Below are 21,376 nucleotides of genomic sequence, written 5' to 3'. Positions count from 1 at the left end.
CCTTTGTAATTTTGAACGGTCAATAAACAAATTGTTGTAAGTTGAGGACTACCTCTACAGGAGAACAAGGGTTCCCCATTTTGGCAACCTGCAATGACAGAATAATAGATTACAGATTAACAGAGTTGGACGGGACCTTATAGGTCATCTAGTCTAAACCCCCCCCCCCTCAATCAACAAGGGCCGGTGAATAGCGCAGGCTGGTAATGCCTGTTATTAAGAACACAAAGCCTGCAATTACTGCAGGTTCGAGCCCGGCCCAAGGCTGACTCAGCCTTCCATCCTTTATAAGGTAGGTAAAATGAGGACCCAGATTGTTGGGGGGGCAATAAGTTGACTTTGTAAAAATATACAAATAGAATGAGACTATTGCCTTATACACTGTAAGCCGCCCTGAGTCTTCGGAGAAGGGCGGGGTATAAATGTAAACAAAAAAAAAATCAGGAGACCCTACATCTTTTTTGACAAATGGCAGTCCAATCTCTTCGTGAAAGCGTCCAGTGATGAAGCTCCCACAACTTCTGAAGGCAGCTCCTGTTCCATTGGTTGGTTGATCTCACTGTCAGAAAATTCCTCCTTATTTCAGGGTTGAATTTCTCCTTGGTCAGTTTCCATCCATTATTCCTTTTCCGGCCTTCAGAGTCTCAACATCTTTTTTATAATGTGGCGACCAAAACTGGATGCAGTATTCTAGATGTGGTCTTACTAAAGCTTTATAGAGTGGTATTAGTACCTCACTTGATCTTGATTGTATCCTTCTGTTAATGCAATTTAGGATTGCATTGGCTTTTTTGGCTGCTGCTGCACACAGCTCGTTCATATTTAATTGGTTGTCCACTAAGACTCCAAGATCCCTCTCACAGTTACTGCTATTAAGCCTGGTTTCATCCAGTCTATACTTTTAATTTTTCTTGCCTAATTTCAAGACTTTACTTTTCTCTACACTGAATTTCATTTTGATAGATAGGGCGCAGTGTTCAAGTTTGTCAAGATCCATCTGGATCTTGAGCCTATCTTCTAGGGAGTTAGCTATTCCTGCCAGCTTAGTATCATCTGCAAATTTGGTGAGTTCCCCTTCTATTCTCTCATCTAAGTCGTTTATAAAGATATTAAAGAGTACTGGGCCTAAGAAAGAACCTTGTGGTACCCCACTGCTTACTTCCCTCCATGTAGACTTAGACCCATTATGGAGTACTCGTTGAGTACGGTTTGTCAGCCAGTTGCGAATCCATCTGGTGGTGATGCTATCTATCCCACCTTTTTCTAGCTTACAAAGAAGTCGGTTGTGGTCTACTTTGTTGAATGCCTTGCTGAAGTCTAAATATATTATGTTCACAGTATTTCGCTGGACTAGTAATTTAGTCAATGTGTTGAAGAATGAAATAGGATTTGTTTGGCATGATCTGTTTTTAACAAGCCTGTGCTGGCTGCTAGTTATTACTTTACTTGTTTCTAGATGTTGGCAGATCTGTTTATTTTTAATTATCTTTTCCAGTATCTTCCCAGGTATTGATGTTAGGCTGATTGGTCTGTAGTTTCCTGGGTCTGGTTTTTGTTTTTTGTTTTCCTTTTTTGAAGATGGGAACCTCATCAGTTTTTTTCCAGTCCTCTGGTAGTTCCCCGGTGTTCCAGGATTTTTAGAACTGAAAAGGATCTTAAGGATCATAGAGTCCAATACCCTTGCTTAGTGAAAGATCCATACAAGCATCTCTAACAGAGGACCATTCGGTCTCTGCCCGAATACCTTAATGAAGAAGAACACAACATGTCATGATACACCTGTTCCACTGGCTGCCATCTGCACTGTAGAATTAATTCCTCTATGCAGGACTTTCTCAATAACCTTAACTCACTGGTTCTCATCCTGTCCTCTATAGTAAGAGCAAATAGCTCCATTCCCTAGTCTGTGTGTAATATTTAACATTCAACATTCCCCAGTCACTTTTTGAAATGTTGAAAGCTGAAGTCCATATTTGTAAGAGGTCAAATTTGGGAATGTCAAGTTTGATGTAGGAGCTGGATCAAGTACTATCCAATATTGCTGGATGTCTGGATTATATCAATCCACATCTCATTTATGGGTTGCGTAACTTCTCAAGATGATTCACTGTAGGTCTCTTAGACTTATAACCCAGCAAGATAAACACTTTGTTCTTGAAAAAAAGATCTCTTTTCAGAAGGAAATGTGTTTCATTTTATATACACAGAAATGCAAATGTCCATAACTACTATGTGTGTCTCTAAGTGTAGGTATCCTTCCTTCCTTCCTTCCTTCCTTTCTTCCTTCCTTCCTTCCTTCCTTCCTTCCTTCCTTCCTTCCTTCCTTCCTTCCTTCCTTCCTTCTTCTTTCCTTCCTTAACACCTTCCTTCATTCAAACACCTACCTACTTACCTACCTCCCTCCCTCCCTCCCTCCCTCCTTCCTTTCTTCCTTCCTTCTAACTGGAAGGCACATATTTTCTTTGCATTATTTGGTCTATGACCATACATTGTTAGACAAAATTAAACCAAACCAAATTAACCTCCCTAGTCGGTGTTATTTCTCGCTTCCTCATAGTCTGGACTGCCTAATTTTGCAACTCTACATTCAATGGGATTCTTACGTTAAAACTCCAAATATCTAAATCAATTTTGCAGTTTGATTAGCCTTTGATTAGCATCCCAAACTCTTAATGTTCAACCGGAAAACAGTCAAAATGGACTGGGAAAGAGGTCACACCATATATGTTTTGGTTTGAGTTTTTTTCTACATGCTGACCACAAAGCAACCTTTTGTTATACATCTACATTTCCAGATTAAGAGCCTTGTTAGGAACGACAATAACCCCACTTCCAACCACTAACATCTTAAGGCGAGTAGGTTTTTTTTCTTAGACCAGCAACTTGGTCTACCCAAATATGGGAGGGAACTGCTTTCCTTTCGCCTTTCAGCCCCAATCCAGGAGCCCTCATAGGCAGTCGCTTTGACGACAAACTATTTTGTGTTAAATTTATATTTACTGACAAAGAAATAAAGGGAGACTAGTATAGATCTATGTCAAGCTATTTAGTTCTCATCAGCTAACCATACCCTTCTGGGATTTGAACCTGGGCTTGCTTGCATATTGGGCAGATCTATTAACCTCTAAGCCACAGGTTCTTCTCCTCGCTTTGTCAGCTGTACCAGGGGAAAGATTAAGTGGGTTTTTTTTTTCCTATCGAATTAACCTGGTCTACCTAAATATGGGAGGGAGCATACTTTCAGCCCCAATCGAGGAGCCCTCACAGGCTTTGACAGCAAACTATTTTGTGTTAAATTTATATTTATATAAAATTTATATTTGGGGCTGAAAGGCAAAAGGGTTAGAGTTCAAATCCCAGAAGGGTATGGTTAGCTGATAAGAACTAAATAGCTTAAAATAGATCTATACTAGTCTCCTTTTATTTCTTTGTCAGTAAATATAAATTTAACACACACACACACACCAAAACACACACATCAGCCTCACTCAGTATCAACCAAATCTTGCCATACAGAAAGAAAAAAAATGATTCAATCCAATTTGAAACAGAAAAAAAAACTATTTCCCTTTTAAATAATTTGGCAAGCATATTTCTTTGCCAGGAAAAAAAATATCTATGCTTTATCTTCTAGAAACAAAGCAAAGCAAGCATCATAATTACTTGGAGAATAGCCCATCTGCTATAAACACAATTTAGACACATTTTATGCACATGCACGCAAGATAAAGAGAGAATTCTTGCTGATGCCATGGAATCCACATTAAAGATAGCACCTTTTAAAACACATAAATAACATTTGGCTGTGGCACTAAGTACTCATTGAAGCATTTTTAAACAGGGTAATCCAAGAACCAGATTTGAAATAGTAGAACTTTGTTTCTTTATGTGCAATAATTTCCCTCGTGCCTCCAAATAACTGATGAATAATTGGCCGGATCCTATATACATTTCATGCTTCGGAGCACAAACTTAAAATTAGATCATTTTACAAAGGAACCAGACGACCTTCTCTGTGTATACACACACATGCACGATGATCTTGAGCACAAAAGCACACGTCTTTTTCATGGCATTGTGTATTCAAAGATACAATTCATGCCCTGCGAGAACCCAAACTGAAAACAATTTCTCTGCATCCATAAGATCCTAGTTCAAACTTTGCTATCTTTCTTGTAGGAAGAAAGGATGCTAGGGCTGAGAAAGGGCCTCTGGTGGCTCAACAGATTAATGCAGTCTGTTATTAACACAGCTGCTTGCAATTACTGCAGGTTCAAGTCCCACCAGGCCCAAGGTTGACTCAGCCTTCCATCCTTTACAAGGTAGGTAAAATGAGGACCCAGATTTTTGGGGGCAATAAAAGTTGACTTTGTATATAATATACAAATGGATGAAGACTATTGCTTAACATAGTGTAAGCCGCCCTGAGTCTTCGGAGAAGGGCGGGATATAAATGTAAAAAACAATGTTTCTTAAGTTGCAGGGTCCGTGATGCTCTCTGAGCTGGGTTGTGTCCTTGGAGACATTTCATGACCCAACTAGGTAACATCGTCAGTGTACTGTATTGTGCTGTGCACTAATGATATTACCTAGTTGGATCATGAAACATCTTGTTGTGGTCTGTCAGCAGCCTACAAAGCTGGCAACAGAGTCAGACATTGATGAGGCTGAGGTGAGGCCAGGGCCATCGGGAAGTGAGGTGCGGACTCCAGAGCCTCCAGAGACTGATAGTAGTGAGGCAGAGGAACAGGAGGAGCCTGTTGCTAATGCACGCATGAGAAGAGCTGCAAAAAGGCAAGAGCAGCTCAAGCAGAGAGGACAACTCGGGAGTATAGGGCCAAGAGATGATTGGACCCTCCCATAAGGCTTAAAACAGACCAGCACCCGTGTTTCAGCTTGCCAGAAAACAACATTGTAGCTGCATCTTCTGCTCCATCTTCTGCTTTGTGTACTTCTTTGTTTTTGTGGCTTCTAGACGTTTGCCAGGAAGGGCCTTTGGCAGTTTGCCTAATTGGACTAAGGTTTGTGAGATAACTGAGGAATTTATGTTTGGGAGACATTTGTTTTACTTTGAGTTGAACGACACTGGGAATGAAGTAATTCCAGCTGTTTGAATAAAGTTTGTTTTTTCATGGACTAAGTTGATTACTACCTACTTGGGCCTGGGTCACAACAGATCTGCAAGAAAACAGCCAAATTCAGAGTCTGTAGAGATTCTCAATCACCCAGGTCATGGTTATCCCAAATCCTTCCATTCCTCCCAATTTTGCCAGAGCTGAAGAAGCTTCTTGGATGAGAAGTGAAACATCTTCAAAAGAAAAAAAAACCAATTCCAATTGCCACCTGAAAAGGCACCTTTGGGGCAACCAAGCTCAGAGAGCACTATGGACTTCACCGTTCAATTCTGAGCTACTCTCTTGCATTTGCTGCTTCGTTTCATTAGGGAACTGCTGCTAAGCAGCCACAGAAGACAGTTATAAGCTTAGCTAAATAATCTTTGGGAAAAGATTATGGTGGTAGAATAATTATTTTCACAGTTTCCCAGAAATTTATTTTGAAGGTGCATGGCTGGTCGTATTTATAATATTTATAAGAGATCAAATACTAAAAGTACGCTTAAGAGCAGGCATAACCCACTGTTGCACTGCTAAAGGATCGCCTACCCTACTGGGAATTAGGTCAAAGAATTTTTTTAAAAAAAAGTGATGAAAAATGAATTTTCACAGATGCATTTTACTGAACAAGCAAATAATGGCAAAATCAACAGTTCTGTTGATAAAAAAAATGGATTTGGTGAAGGTCTTTGATTGCAATTAGAAAGAAGTACTTAGGATTACAGAAAGTTTTTGCTGCTGTCTGACACTGTTGCTAGGACTTTCCTCCTCCTCCTCCTCATTTTTCTCCTAATAATAGAATAACAGCAATGGAAAGGACCTTGGAGGTCTTCTAGTCTAACTCCCTACTCAAGCAGGATACCCTATGTCAGAGTATGAATATTCACGGACTGGAATAGATCAGCCAATGGGGACTGAATGGAGACATGGTAACAAGGTCAGCCAATGACTAGTCGTAGCAACTAAGTCAGCCAATTGGGAGCTGAGACAGACTGGAGCCAGGGCGCGTCTTAGTCTGCAGCTTCTGAGTCTATGCAGAGAAACTGAAACTAGTCTGCTCTGCTGAAATGAAACTAACTGTACCGCTGCCTGTGTGTTTTGCCTGTAACTTCAACCCCGTTGAAAGAGCTCTGCTATTGGTATTGTAAAATTTACTTCATCAGTTATTATGTATATAAAGAGAAGTTAATGAATCCTGCTGAATCAGTTATCTATGTGTGTTTCTGGATTGGATTTTTGCAAGAAACTCTGACATCCTATATCATTCTGGACAAATAGCTGTCCAATCTCTTTTTTAAAAACCTCCAGTGATAGAGAAGCCACAACTTCTGGAAGACAACCCATCCCAATGATTAATTGTTCTCATGCCAGGAAATTTTTACAGAGAGGTTAGTGCTCAACCATGGTGAGCCAAATACCATAGATTCCTAAGGAGTGTGCAAAGACACGTGCAAATTGTCCTCTTCCCTCTGTCCTGATGCTCTTAAAAGATTGAGATTGCTACATCTAAATTTCTATGGAACACTTATAGGACAAAGCCTTGATAGCCAATATTACAGCATCTCCAGATGTGAATGGTGACTAAGCTAGCAAACAGACATCCAAATGTCTCTCAACAAAGGCCCCTTGCATCTACTTACCCACCTTTTCCTTTTTTTTTTCCTGTTTCACGTGAACTTTTTAGAAGACCATCTACAAAAGGGGGAAAAATTCAACCTCAATCTTTATATAAAAAATATTCTTAAAAAAAGAAAGAAAAAGAAAACCTTCCCAGAAAAATCACTTCTCACTGCATAAAATAAACGTGAATTATAATCATTTCTTCATCATAAAAACCCGACTGTCCGGCAGCATTTAATTTCCAGAGCCTCCGTGCTCCTTGTCAAAGAAGAAGAAGCAAAAGAGACAGGATCTCCCAACTCCCTTGCTTCATCCAAGTTTTCTGAAGAAGGTCCACGAGAGGTCCACAAGCAGCAATGGAGGATACAATTTTAAGGACCTTTGACGTTGCTGGGCCGAGCAGCAAAACTTGCGTAATAAGCACACTGGGAGGGGTCACATTGTCCATTGGCCCCTGGAGGTCCTGGGGGGCCCATAAGGCCAGGAGGGCCAGCTTCACCTTGAGCACCTTGGATTCCAGGAATACCGTCCTTACCGTAGCCAGGTTCACCTGGAACACCTACAGAAGAAAATGGTGGGAATAAACATGATTGCTGTGGTGTGGACAAGTTTAGTAGACACACCTACGGATACAGGAAGCCCTCGACTTACAACCACATTTGAGCCCGAGAATTCTGTTAAGTGAGACGTTTGTTAAGTGATTTTTGCCCCATTTTACAACCTTTCTTGCCACGGTTGTTAAGGGAACCAATGACATTTGTTAAGTTAGAAACATGGTTGTTAAGTGAATCCGGCTTTCTGTTGTGGTCCGTCAGCAGCCTATGGACAGCGATGAGGCTGAGGTGAGGCCAGGGCCATTGGGAAGTGAGGTGTGGCCTCCAGAGGCTGATAGTAGTGAGGCAGAGAAACAGAAGGAGGAGCCTGTTCCTAATGCACACATGAGAAGAGCTGCCAGAAGGCAAGAGAAGCTCAAGCAGAGAGGACAACTCAGGAGTAGGGCCAAGAGATGATTGGCCTTTCCCATAAGGCTTAAAACAGACCAGCACTGGTGTTTCAGCTTTGCTGGAAAACAATGTTGTATCTGCGTCTTCTGCTCCGTCTTCTGCTTCGTGTATGTCTTTGTTTTTGTGGCTTCTTGTTGTGTCTTTTCCGCTCTCACCACAGCCGGGGTCTGCTTATCTGCTCCCGAACACGGAGGAATGTATGCCTCCCGGCCTCAGTTCTGGCTCCATGCCCAGACAAGCTGCAGAGGAGGGGGCACCTCCCGCTCCCAGCCCTGGCTCCATGCCCAAGCAGGCTGCAGAGGAGGGAGCATCCCCCGGCCCCAGCCCTGGCTCCATGCCCAGGCAAATGGAGCAGCTAGACCCCTCCCCCTCCTCCACAGCATGTGAGCCTGAGGAAAGTTTACTTCCAACAGCTGATTGGAGTGACCCTCGCATCAGAAGATTGGATAGGTGGAGGCAACAGAAGGAAGGGAGGGGCAGGCCTTAATGAGTGCTGAGTCATGGAGCCACACCCCATGGCCTATATAAAGGATCTGCTTTCTGGCAGTCTCTGAGTCAGGCAAAGTCGAACTTATCTTGCTGAAGTCACTTTCTGGTCTCCTGCCTGCTCTGAGGACTTTGCTAGGACTTTGGGCAGAGCTGCAGAGGCAAGCCTGATTCGGATTTCCCTGACCCGGCCGTCAGCGGAGGAGTGGGACACGACACTTCTGGACATTTGCCAGGAAGGGCCTTTGGCAGTTTGCTTAATTGGACTAAGGTTTATAAGATAACTGAAGAATTTGTGTTGGGAGGCATTTGTTTTACTTTGAGTTGAACGACGCTGAGAATGAAGTAATTCCCAGCTGTTCGAATAAAGTTTGTTTTTCCATGGACTAAGTTTATTACTACCTACTTGGGCCTGGGTCACAACACTTTCCTCATTAGAAGGTTGCAAAAGGGGATCTCATGACCCCGGGACATAGCAACGGTCGTAAATATGAACCAGTTGCCAAGCATCTGAATTTTGATCACAAGATGATAGGAATGCAACAATGGTCGTAAGTGTGAAAAAATAGTCCTAAATCACTTTTTTCAGTGCCGTTGTAACTTTGAATGGTCTCTAAATGAACGGTTGTAAGTCAAGGACTACCTGTAGAACTTAGGCTTAGACTCAGACTACTTAGAACATAGACTTATAATAACTTTATTGTCACTCTGAAGGCATACTAATCGGCATACATTAAAATAAAAATTTGTTGCATACAGTTCTCAAAGGGTCTCTACCTCCAATATACAGTAATGGCCAAAATTGTGGAAACCTTTTGGGAAAAGTGTATTTTCTAAAACTAGCTAATAACACCACTTTTTTTGGAGTAATACCATAAAATTATATATAACATAACATAACATCAGAGTTGGAAGGGACCTTGGAGGCCTTCTAGTCCAACCCCCTGCCCAGGCAGGAAACCCTACACCATCTCAGTCAGATGGTTATCCAACATTTTCTTAAAAATTTCCAGTGTTGGAGCATTCACAACTTCTGAAGGCAAGTCGTTCCACTTATTAATTGTTCTAACTGTCAGGAAATTTCTCCTTAGTTCTAAGTTGCTTCTTTCTTTGACCAGTTTCCACCCATTGCTTCTTGTTCTACCCTCAGGTGCTTTGGAGAACAGCCTGACTCCCTCTTCTTTGTGGCAGCCCCTGAGATATTGGAACACAGCTATCATGTCTCCCCTAGTCCTTCTTTTTGTTAAACTAGACATACCCAGTTCCTGCAACTGTTCTTCATATGTTTTATCCTCCAGTCCCCTAATCATCTTTGTTGCTCTTCTCTGCACTCTTTCTAGAGTCTCAACATCTTTTTTACATCGTGGCGACCAAAACTGGATGCAATATTCCAAGTGTGGCCTTACCAAGGCATTATAAAGTGGCACTAACACTTCACGTGATCTTGATTCTATCCCTCTGTTTATGCAGCCCAGAACTGTGTTGGCTTTTTTAACAGCTGCTGCACACTGCTGGCTCATGTCATATATCAATGGAAAGATAATTTAATCAAAAATGTAATGCAATAACTTTTATGAAGGATTTGCTATTAGAATAGCAGTTACAGTATAAAGGAGAAAAGTGAATCACGTAGAAAAAACAAGAGATGCAAAAATTATCACGTCAATTAATACTTAGTTGGGTAACCTTTAGCATGAATTATGGCCTTACAACATCTTCCCATGGACTGAACCAAGTCTTTTAGTTCTGCAGCTGTTCTAATGTGAAACCAAGATTGAATGATTGCTTCTATTCACTGGGTTTTATTGCTGGGTCGCTTCTGACTAACAAGTTTCTTTAGTTGGCTCCATAGATTTTCAATTGGGTGACAGTCTGGGCTATTCTCAAGGCCATTCCAGCAGTGGAATAGGATTATCTTGAAACTCCAAAAAAAAAAAGTGTTATTAGCTATGAAACCTCAAAAATACACTTTTTCCCAAAAGGTTTCCATAATTTTGGTCAATACTGTATACTACATAAACATGACAAAATAAATAAATACAAAATTGTGCATATACCCACAAAATTATGCGTATACCCACCCCGTGTCACAGATTATATGACACGGAGAAACAACTCACTTCCATCCATTCATTTTCACCCCATTTATCAGGAACCTTTTTTTAAAAAAAAAACACCAAAAACTGTGACAGCTCCTCTTTGTTTTAGCCACCTGCTTGGCTTCAAAGGATGGTGCCTTTTTTTAGCAGCACCACCTGCTAAAAATGTTCGAAGCAAAAGGTAGAGAGAATTTGTTTTCATCCTCCTCCTAAAACCGCTGTTTCTACTTCTTAAGGGAAAATGTGGGCCTCTCAAAAGGTTTGTCTTGTGGAAGTAGAGAACGTCAAAAGGAAGCTTTGGGTGGGGCATTAGAGCAGGGAAGTCGAACTCCCGCCAACTGATGAATACCAAAGCGTACATGGAAGGTCACTTTCACAAATATTTATAGGAAAAGGGCTTAGAGCAGGGGTCTCCGACCTTGGCAACTTTAAGACTTGTGGACTTCAACTCCCAGAATTCCTCAGCCAGCTTTGCTGGCTGAGGAACCTGGGAGTTGAAGTCCACAAGTCTTAAAGTTGCCAAGGTCGGAGACCCCTGGCTTAGAGGAGAGAGAGAGAGAGAGAAATCTGTGAAAATAGGATCCCTGATCACGAGGCAGATGGTAGCAAGGAATCGTTGAAGCTTATTGCAGAATACAGTCAGTCAGTTTTAACAGATTAACAGAGTTGGAAGGGACCTTGTAGGTCATCTAGTCCAACCCCCTCCCCCCCCCAAGCAGGAGCCTCTACACCATTTCTGACAAATGGCAGTCCAATCTCTTCTTGAAACCTTCCAGGGTTGAAGCTCCCTCAACGTCCAAAGGCAACTTCTGTTCCATTGGCTGATTGTTCTCACTGTCAGAATATTTATCCTTATTTCCAGGTTAAAACTCTCCTTCTTCAGTTTCCATCCATTATTCTTTGTCTGGCTGATAGGTGCTTTGGAAAATAGCTTGACCCATTCCTCTCTGTGGCAGCCTCTCAAATATTGGAAGACTGCTATCATGTCTCCCCTGGTCCTTCTCTTCACTAGACTAGCCATGCCCAGTTTCTATAACTGTTCTTCCTATGTTTTAGTCTCCAGTCCCCTAATCATCCTGGTTGCTCTCCTCTGCACTCTTTCTAGAGGTTCAACATCTTTTTTATAGTGTGGTGACCAAAACTGGATGCAGTACTCCAGGTGTGGTCTTACTAAGTCTTTATAGAGTGGTATTAGTATCTCCCTTGATCTTTGTCAGGAAATTGTTATTTGCCTAACTAGTTGGGCAGGCAATATATAAACTAACTATGTATGTTTGTAGAAAGGCATGATATTGCTTTAAGGCTGTGCTGCATCATGCAAGCATCCTGATTGGTTGAGCTCTCTAGCCAATGTATAAAAGGACTACTAAATTATGGCTTGTGGGGAATCTACAGGGACGCTACAGCATTGTAGCCTGATGACATGCTGCAACTGTATATTTGAGCTTTATGATCGCTGCTTGATCATGGCTAGTTACTGATTCCTCAAGATACTGACTGTTATGTATTGAACTGTGTTTCTAAAGAAGATCTGGTTTGTTGTACAAGTCTACGCTGGTAAGAAGACTTAATATTTGTAACATCCCTGACTGGCTTTATATGTGTATGACCTGGATTGTTTTTGGACTATGTCTTTGCCTTTTCCCTAAAAGTAAAGGAATATCAAACCCCAGTTTGTCTGCAAGTGACTATTATTGTATACAACCAGTCTCAGTCGTTTTTGGGTGTAGGATACTCTGCTCAACAGTCCACAACCTTGGTTGTGAACCCAGATTACCCTTAATAATCTTGATTATATCCCTCTGTTAATGCAACTTAGTATTGCATTGGCTTTTTTGGATGCTGCTGCACATTGCTGGCTCATATTTAGCTGGTTGTCCACTAAGACTCCAAGATCCCTCTCACAGTACAGTTTTATGTACACTGAGAGTATGTACAGTTTTATGTACACTGAGAGCATATGCACCAAGACAAATTCCTTGTGTGTCCAATCACACTTGGCCAATAAAAAAATTCTATTCTATTCTATTCAGTTACTGCTATTAAACCTTGACTTGTGACCACAATTGAGCTAAAATTTATGTTGCTAAGAAGGAGTGAGTTTTGCTCCATTTTCTTGCCACAGTTGTTCAGTGAATCACTGATGTTGTTTAGTTGGTAACATGGATTTAAGTGAATCTGGCTTCCGCATTACCTTTGCTTGTCAGAAAGTAAGAAAAAGTGATCACATGACCCCAGGGCATTTGGACAGTTGTTAAGAGTCTGACTTTTGATCAGGTGACCATGGGGATGCTGCAATGGTTGTAAATTGTGAAAAACAGTCATAAGTCACTGTTTTTGTTTTTGCAGTCTCATTTTAACTTTGAACAGTCACTAAATGAATGGTTGTAAGTTAAGGACTACCTATATTCCAAATGATGTTGCCTAGAAATTCTGGAACTTCTGGCTTGTAACATAAAACCAAGTTCAGAAAACAACAAGGACTCTAAAGTTCAAACTGTACTACAGAGATTCTCTTCTATTGGTAGTTTGGTCAAGTTTGGGGAAAGTTGCCATAAGCCACATACAGTAGTGGCCAAAATTGTGAAAACCTTTTGGGAAAAATGTATTTTTGAGGTTTGATGGCTAATAACACCACTTTTTTTTTTTTAAGTTTCAAGATAATCCAATTCCACTGCTGGAATGGCCTGAGAATAGCTCAGACCTTAATCCAATTGAAAATCTTTGGAGCCGACTAAAGAAATTTGTTAGTCAAAAGTGACCCAACAATAATACCCAGTTAATAGAAGCAATCATTCAGTCTTGGTTTCACATTAGAACAGCTGCAGAACTAAAAGGCTTGGTTCACTCCATGGGAAGATGTTGTAAGGCTGTAATTCATGCTAAAGGTTACCCAACTAAGTATTAAGTGATATGGTGATCATTTCTGTATATCTCATTTTTTATACGATGATAACCTTTGTATATCTCATTTTTTGTACATGATTCACTTTTCTTCTTTATACTGTAACTGCTATTCTAATAGCAAATCCTTCATAAAAGTTATTGCATTACATTCTTGATTAAATTATCTTTCCATTGATATAGAATTTTACGATACTACTCCCCCAAAAAATGTGGTGTTATTAGCTAGTTTTAGAAAATACACTTTTCCCAAAAGATTTCCACAATTTTGGCCACTACTATAAAATCTGTATTTGTAGAGAATAAGCAACCCACCTGCTACTCCTGGGGGACCAGTTTCACCCCTCTGGCCAATGCCAGCATCTCCCTTCTCTCCTTTCTCCCCTCTGTTACCTGTTGGAGAAAATAAAATACATTTTAACTACAGTATTAAGACTTCTACTGTTTCACAGAGTGCAAATATAAAGATTCTTGACCATCCCCTTCTTATCAATACCGATAGCCATCATTCTTACTCTATATGTTGACAGCAGCAAGACTGTCACGCAGCATTTCACATCGCAAAAATTGTCTGTAGTCCTTGAAAGGTCTAAATCAGAAGGAACATTTGGATCTAAAGATGCTTTCCAGCTAAGGAGCTACTCACCTTTTGGTCCCATAGGTCCCAAAGGACCTTCTGAACCTGGTTGCCCAGGTCTGCCAGGTTCTCCTGGAGGGCCAATTCTACCTGGAAGGCCTTCCTTTCCAGGTGATCCAGGAGGCCCTGGTCTACCTTGAGGTGCTTTGATCTGGGAAGGCTGTAACTGACTTATGAGGTAGGGAAGTCTAGCTGTAGGAAAGAAAATACACAATGAGTCAGTATGAATGCTTCTACGAACGACTAGCCTTGTGGTGCAACCAAAACAATCTGGAACTGAACACACTCAAAACCGTAGAAATGGTGGTAGACTTTAGGAGAAACCCTTCCATACTTCCACCTCTCACAATCCTAGACAACACAGTATCAACAGTAGAAACCTTTAAATTTCTAGGTTCTATCATATCACAAGATCTAAAATGGACAGCTAACATCAAAAACATCATTAAAAAAGGACAACAAAGAATGTTCTTTCTGCGCCAACTCAGTAAGCTCAAACTGCCCAAGGAGCTGCTGATTCAGTTCTATAGAGGAATTATTGAGTCTGTCATTTGCACCTCTATAACTGTCTGGTTCGGTTCTGCAACCCAACAAGACAGACACAGACTTCAGAGGATAATTAGAACTGCAGAAAAAATAATTGCTACCAACCTGCCTTCCATTGAGGACCTGTATACTGCACGAATCAAGAAGAGGGCCGTGAAAATATTTACAGACCCCTCGCATCCTGGGCATAAACTGTTTCAGCTACTACCCTCAAAACGATGCTATAGAGCACTGCACACCAGAACAACTAGACACAAGAACAGTTTTTTCCCAAAGGCCATCACTCTGCTAAACAAATAATTTCATCAACACTGTCAAACTATTTACTGAATCTGCACTACTATTAATCTTCTCATAGTTCCCATCACCAATCTCTTTCCACTTATGACTGTATGACTATAACTTGTTGCTGGCAATCCTTATGATTTATATTGATATATTGACCATCAATTGTGTTGTAAATGTTGTACCTTGATGAACGTATCTTTTCTTTTATGTACACTGAGAGCATATGCACCAAGACAAATTCCTTGTGTGTCTAATCACACTTGGCCAATAAAAAATCTATTATTCTATTCTATTCTATTCTATTCTATTCTATTCTATTCTATTCTATTCTATTCTATTCTATTCTATTCTATGTTGAATTTGGTACTCAATGCATTACGATGCAAAGTTGTTGTCCCAGTATTTGTTGTACTGTGACAACATTTAGCAGACCGCAACCTACTTCTTTGGTAAGGTAGAAAAATGTGGGCTAGACAGCATCACCACCAGAAGGATTTTAAGATATCCATGGAACTCTGTTACCTTCCCACTGAAGCGGTGCCTGTATTTATTTGCCTGCATTTGCATGCTTTCAAACTGCTAGGTTGGCAAGAGCTAGGGTAAGTAACAGTTCACCCATTGTGTGGTGCTTGGGTCTCGAACCTGGTAAGCTCAGCATCTTTAATCATTATGCCCCTTCTATCTATTAAGTTTAACCTGTTTATCCTAATAAAGATTTATTGAAAGCAAAGAGAGAAAGCGATAGAAGAGGATGATATGGTTAGTTAGATGAACATGAATTTGGGCAAATTTTGGGAAACAGCGAAGACCAGATGGGCCTGTCATACTTTGATCCATTTGGTTGTGAAGTGTTGGCCAAATTTAGTGACTGAACAGATAAAGATTTGGGCTCAAGGGGATCTCACAGTGTCATCTCTGGACCTGACATCAAGATGAAACTCAAAACACATCTTAAAGTCCAGACTAAAACCATTTTAAGAATTAGAAGCATGGGAAAATAGATGCATCTTTTCAGATATTCCAAATATCAAGAAAAATAAAGTCCAATCCCAAGGTAAGTCCCAAGCAATTCAGAACATGTCATAGTTGTGGAACAATGGAAGAGAAAGTCTCCTTCTATATGCCAGATCTATGACAACAGGACATCATCTAAAGGACACAGCTGAACCTTGGTATAAATACCTTCATAAATGTTTAATTTTCTCCTCAAATAACTTCTTTAATCATTCCACTTCTCCTTTGTTGTTGTTAGTTGTGATGTCGTGTCCGACCCATCACGACTCCATGGACAACTTTCCTCCAGGCCTTCCTATCCTCTACCATCTCTGGAGTCCATTTGAGCTCATGCCGACAGCTTCAGTGACTCCATCCAGCCACCATTCTCTGTTGTCCCCTTCTTCTTTTGCCCTCAATCTTTCCCAGCATTAGGCTCTTCTCCAGTGAGTCCTTCCTTCTCATTAGGTGGCCAAAGTATTTGAGTTTCATCTTCATGACCTGGCCTTCTAAAGAGTAGTCAGGGTTGATCTCCTCTAGGACTGACTTGTTTGTTCGTCTTTCAGTCCAAGAGACTCGCAGGAGTCTTCTCCAGCACCAGAGTTCAAGGCCTCGATTCTTCAGCGCTCAGCCTTTCTTATGGTCCAACTTTCACAGCCATACATTGCAACTGGGAAAATCAGAGCCTTGACTATACGCACTTTGTTGGCAGGGTGATGTCTCTGCTTTTTAGTACGCTGTCTAGGTTTGCCATAGCTTTCCTCCCCAGGAGCAAGCATCTTCTCCTTTACTCAGTACCTGGATGAAACTGTCTATCTGGACCCGTGCCAGTCCAGCTTCCGGCCTGGGTACAGCACAGAGACGGCTTTGGTCGCATTGGTTGATGAACTCTGGAGGGCCCGGGATAGGGGTTGTTCCTCTATCCTGGTCCTACTAGATCTGTCAGCGGCTTTTGATACCATTGACCATGGTATTTTGCTGCAGCGGTTGGGGTTAGGGGCCTGGGAGTGGGGGGCACCATTTTTCGGTGGTTCTCCTCTTATCTCTCCGACTGCTTGTAGACGGTGTTGGCGGGGGGGCAGAGATCGACCGCGAGGCACCTCACGTGTGGGGTGCCACAGGGGTCGGTTCTCTCGCCCCTCCTGTTCAACATCTATATGAAGCCGTTGGGGGAGATCATCTGTGGTTTTGGGATCAGTTGCCAACTGTACGCTGATGACACTCAGCTGTACATTTCCACCCCGGATTACCCCAACGAAGCCGTCGATGTGATGTCCCGGTGCCTTAAGCCGTTCGGGTCTGGATGGGGACGAACAGACTGACTCAACCCATCCAAGACGGAGTGGCTGTGGATGCCAGCATCCCGGTACAGTCAGCTAGTTCCGTCGCTGACTGTGGGGGGCGAGTCACTGGCCTCCAGGGAGTTGGTTCGCAGCTTAGGTGTTCTCCTGGATGCACAGCTGTCGTTAGAAGAGCATTTGACGGCCATCGCCAGGGGAGCTTTTTTTCAGGTTCGCCTGATCCGCCAGCTGCGTCCCCTCCTGGACCGGGACTCGTTATGCACAGTCACTCATGCCCTCGTTACCTCCTGCCTGGATTACTGCAATGCTCTCTACATGAGGCTCCTCTTGAAGAGCACCAGGAGACTTCAACTGGTACAGAATGCGGCTGCGCGGGGGATAGAGGGAGCATCTCGGAGCTCCCATATAACACCTCTCCTGCACAAGCTGCACTGGTTGCCGGTGGTCTTCTGGGTGCAATTCAAGGTGTTGGTGATCACCTTTAAAGCGCTCCATGGCATGGGACCAGGTTACTTACGGGACCGCCTACTGCCGCTAATAGCCTCCCATCGACCTGTGCGCTCTCACAGGGAGGTTCTCCCCAAGGTGCCGTCAGCCAAACAATGTTGGCTGGCGGCCCCCAGGGGAAGAGCCTTCTCTGTGGGGGCACCTACCCTATGGAACGAATTGCCTCTGGGGCTACGCCTTCTTCCTGACCTCCGGGCCTTTAAGCACAAGCTCAAGACTTTTTTGTTTCACCGAGCAGGGTTGGCCTAAGGGTAATTTTAATGGGTGGTTTTATTACTTGTCATTTTAATATTCGGCCTATGGAATCAGATTTTTAAATTGAAATAATGTGTTTTAATTTTTGTATATGTCTTTTTAACTTGGCTGTAAACCGCCCTGAGTCTTTGGAGAAGGTCAGTATAGAAATGTAAATAATAAATAAATAAATAAATACTCTTCCAAAATTCATTGCAGCAGCTGTGGTAGAATGAAAATTTCTTTCTGTTTTTCTCTCTGCACTGCGCTCTCTCTCTCTCTCTCTCTCTCTCTCACACACACACACACACACACACTCTTGCTCTCTCTCCCTCCCTCCCTCTATCATCTATATATTATCTATCTCTCCTTCCCTCTCTCCCCCACTCTTCTCTGATTTTCTTTTATCCCAGAACTAGTTTCTTCCTTCATCTATTGCTTTGAAATCAGAGCAAGGTTTGGTCTTTGGGGGATAAGGGCAGTTTTTATTTCCCTAGTTTTTAAAAACAAAAGAAGCTGAAAAGTTGTGTGCCGAAGGAGCAATGTGAAAAGGTTTTGCTTACAAGCTCACAATGATATCCTTAGGGGTAGATTTGATACCCTTAGGCGTAATCTTCAGAGCACGTAACAGCTGGGCTAGAAGCACACAGCCTGCCTTTTTAAAATGTTCAAAAGAGATCAAGAAGAAGAAGAAGTAGAAGGAAAAAGCGCTCACCACTATAAAGTAATAAATAACAATGCACCTTTATATTATGTGCCTCTTCTACCAACTGAAGACATTTTTATTTTCCTTGGGAAATTACTTTGAAAAATGCTTTAGCTTGCAGAATATTTTTAGCTGCTGCCACATAATATTGTTAATTTTTTCTTTCTTTCTTTCATGCATATTTTACTGTTTTAGGATATTTATTATTTACCACTCTATAATCTACTGAAGAAAAGACAGCAAGCAAATCTTCTGCTTAACGTTGAATTCAGAAACTATAGAAAAGGAATGGTTGTATGCAGAGGTGGGTTTCAGCAGGTTCTGCCCAGTTCTGGAAAACCGCTAGTGGAAATTTTGAGTAGTTCAGAGAACAGGTAAATACCATCTCTGGCTGGCTCCACTCCCATCTATTCTCTGCCTCCTGAGTCCCAGCTGATCGGGAGGGAATGGGGATTTTGCAGTAACCTTCCCCTGGTTTGGGGACAAAATGGAGATTTTACAGTATCCTTCCCCTGCCATGCCCACCAAGGCACGCCCACCAAGCCATGCCATGCCCACCAAGAACCAGTAGTAAAAAAATTTGAAACCCACCGTTGGTTGTATGTGTGTTAGAAACATTCACCTCCAGAAACCCAAATTAATGAACTTGGCAATGTTGTAGAGAACAATTAAGTTCCAGAACAAAATTGATGAGAACGTAATTAAAAGCAACTGCTTGTTGTGACTCGTCCTCCCTCCTCTCTTCAGCCGGGCCCCTCCCGTCTCCAACCGAGCCTGTTATCAGACTCCGAGTCTGATAATGAAGATGAACGGCCAACCATGCCTCCAGCCCCCGGCCCTAGCCCCATGCCCAGAGACGATTCCAGGAGTGGAAGGACAAGCCTGATAAATCTCACTCATACAGCGTGTGTTCCTTTGGCTCAGCCGTCAGAGCAGGAAAACAGCCAGGTATTGGAATTGCTCGGGCCTACTCCTTCTGACCTCTCCCTTTCCCAGAAGCTGCCAGCAGATCCAGCTGAAGACAATTCAGAATGGGAAGACCCTTGCTTCCGGAGATCTGAGAGGCGACGCCAGCAGAAGGAAGGGAGGGGCAGGCCTGGATAAATGCTGAGTCATGGAGCCACACCCCACAGCCTATATAAAGGACCTGCTTTTGGCTTTCCAACCTTGAGTCAAGCAAAGTCTTATCGAGTTTGCTGATACCGGACCCTATCGCTGAAGTCACAACTTGGACTCTGCCTGCCCTGAGAAACCTCAGAGGAACTTGGCAAGCTGCAGAGCCTTCGTTGCCAAATTGGTTACGGACTTCTTAGGAATGGGGTGAGGTAGTGCATTCCAGGCGTTGACAACTCTGTTACTAAAGTCGTATTTTCTGCAGTCTAGTTTGAATCGGTTCACCATGAGTTTGCGTCTATTGTGTGCTCTTGTATTATTTTGGTTGAAGCTGAAGCATTCATTGGCTGGTAGGACATTGTAGCAGATAATTTTATGTACTGCACTTAGGTCAGACTGAAGACGGTGAAGTTCTAAGTTATCTAAACCCAAAATTTCAAGTCTGGTGGCATAAGGTATTTCGTTGAGAGCAGAGGGGCGGAGGGCTCTTTTTGTGAAATATCTCTGGACTCGTTCAGTTGTATTAATGTCCGATATGCAATGTGGGTTCCAGACAGATGAGCTGTATTCAAGAATTGGTCTTATCTTACCTTCTGGTGCTTTGGAGAATAGGTTGACCCTCTCTTCTTTGTGGCAGCCCCTCATAGGCCTCTGTGGCTAAGACTGCTAATGCAGTCTGTTATTAACAGCAGCTGCTTGCAATTACTGCAGGTTCTAGTCCCACCAAGCCCAAGGTTGACTCAGCCTTCCATCCTTTATAAGGTAGGTAAAATGAGGACCCAGATTGTTGGGGGCAATAAGTTGACTTTGTATATAAATATACAAATAGGATGAAGACTATTGCTAACATAGTGTAAGCCTCCCTAAGTCTTCGGAGAAGGGCGGGATATAAATGCAAATTAAAAAAAAATACTGCTATCATGTCATTCCTAGTCCTTATACAAACTTAATTCATGCAACCAAATTAAAGAGGCATGAAAGAATAGTGATGGGGAATCTTAATTACATTGATACCTGTTTGGAAACTGTTTTCCAAACAAGTATCAATGTAATTTGTTTTCTCCTGAAAAAGGAGAACAAAATAGATGTGTATGTGGGGGGGACACTTCAAAAACAGAATTAGAAGTTTAAACAATGCAGCTGCAAAAAAAAAAGCTTAAGACATTTCAGCTATGGAAAAAGACTTATATAAAAGGTGAAAAGTCAACAAGAAAAGTATTGTCAGGAAAGAATTTTAAAATTCAAGAGAAGCTCAAAGTTATTAGTGATATAGTATTTGAAGGGTGCTAAAGGGCCTTATTAAAAGGGACGCGGTGGCTCAGGGGCTAGGACGTTGAGCTTGTTGATCGAAAGGTCAGCAGCTCGGCAGTTTGAATCCCTAATGCTGCCGTGTAACGGGGTGAGCTCCCGTTACTTGTCCCAGCTTCTGCCAACCTAGCAGTTTTGAAAGCACGTAAAAATGCAAGTAGAAAAAATAGGGACCACCTTTGGTGGGAAGGGAACAGCGTTCTGTGCGCCTTTGGCGTTGAGTCATGCCGGCCACATGGCCACGGAGACTTCTTCGGACAGAGCTGGCTCTTCGGCTTTGAAACGGAGATGAGCACCGCCCCCTAGAGTCGGGAATGACTAGCATGTATGTGCGAGGGGAACCTTTACCTTTACTTTAAAGGGCCTTATCTCTGTGTTTGCTAGGAGTTGAAAACAATATGATATTGTTTCCCTATGACTATCATTAAGCATTGTACCTTATGATTCTTGACAGATGTATCTTTGCTTTTATGTACACAGAGAGCGTATGCACCAAGACAAATTCCTTGTGTGTCC

General features: G+C 42.2%; 1 protein-coding gene across 1 annotated transcript in view; it reads right to left on the bottom strand.

The window, feature by feature from the left end:
- Window positions 1–3,470: 3,470 nt before the first annotated feature.
- Window positions 3,471–21,376, bottom strand: part of COL22A1 (collagen type XXII alpha 1 chain) — a 316,045-nt gene continuing 298,139 nt past the window's right edge. The window contains exons 63-65 of the mRNA XM_058177405.1: window positions 13,874–14,056; window positions 13,543–13,620; window positions 3,471–7,293 (exon numbers count right to left, since the gene is read on the bottom strand). Of these exons, the coding sequence (XP_058033388.1) occupies window positions 7,106–7,293; window positions 13,543–13,620; window positions 13,874–14,056 (449 nt within the window). The 3' untranslated portion in view covers window positions 3,471–7,105. The remainder of the gene's footprint in view (window positions 7,294–13,542; window positions 13,621–13,873; window positions 14,057–21,376) is intronic.

Source organism: Ahaetulla prasina, chromosome 3, assembly GCF_028640845.1.
Source record: "Ahaetulla prasina isolate Xishuangbanna chromosome 3, ASM2864084v1, whole genome shotgun sequence".
Classification (NCBI taxonomy): domain Eukaryota; kingdom Metazoa; phylum Chordata; class Lepidosauria; order Squamata; family Colubridae; genus Ahaetulla; species Ahaetulla prasina.
This window is presented reverse-complemented; position numbering and strand designations above follow the sequence as displayed.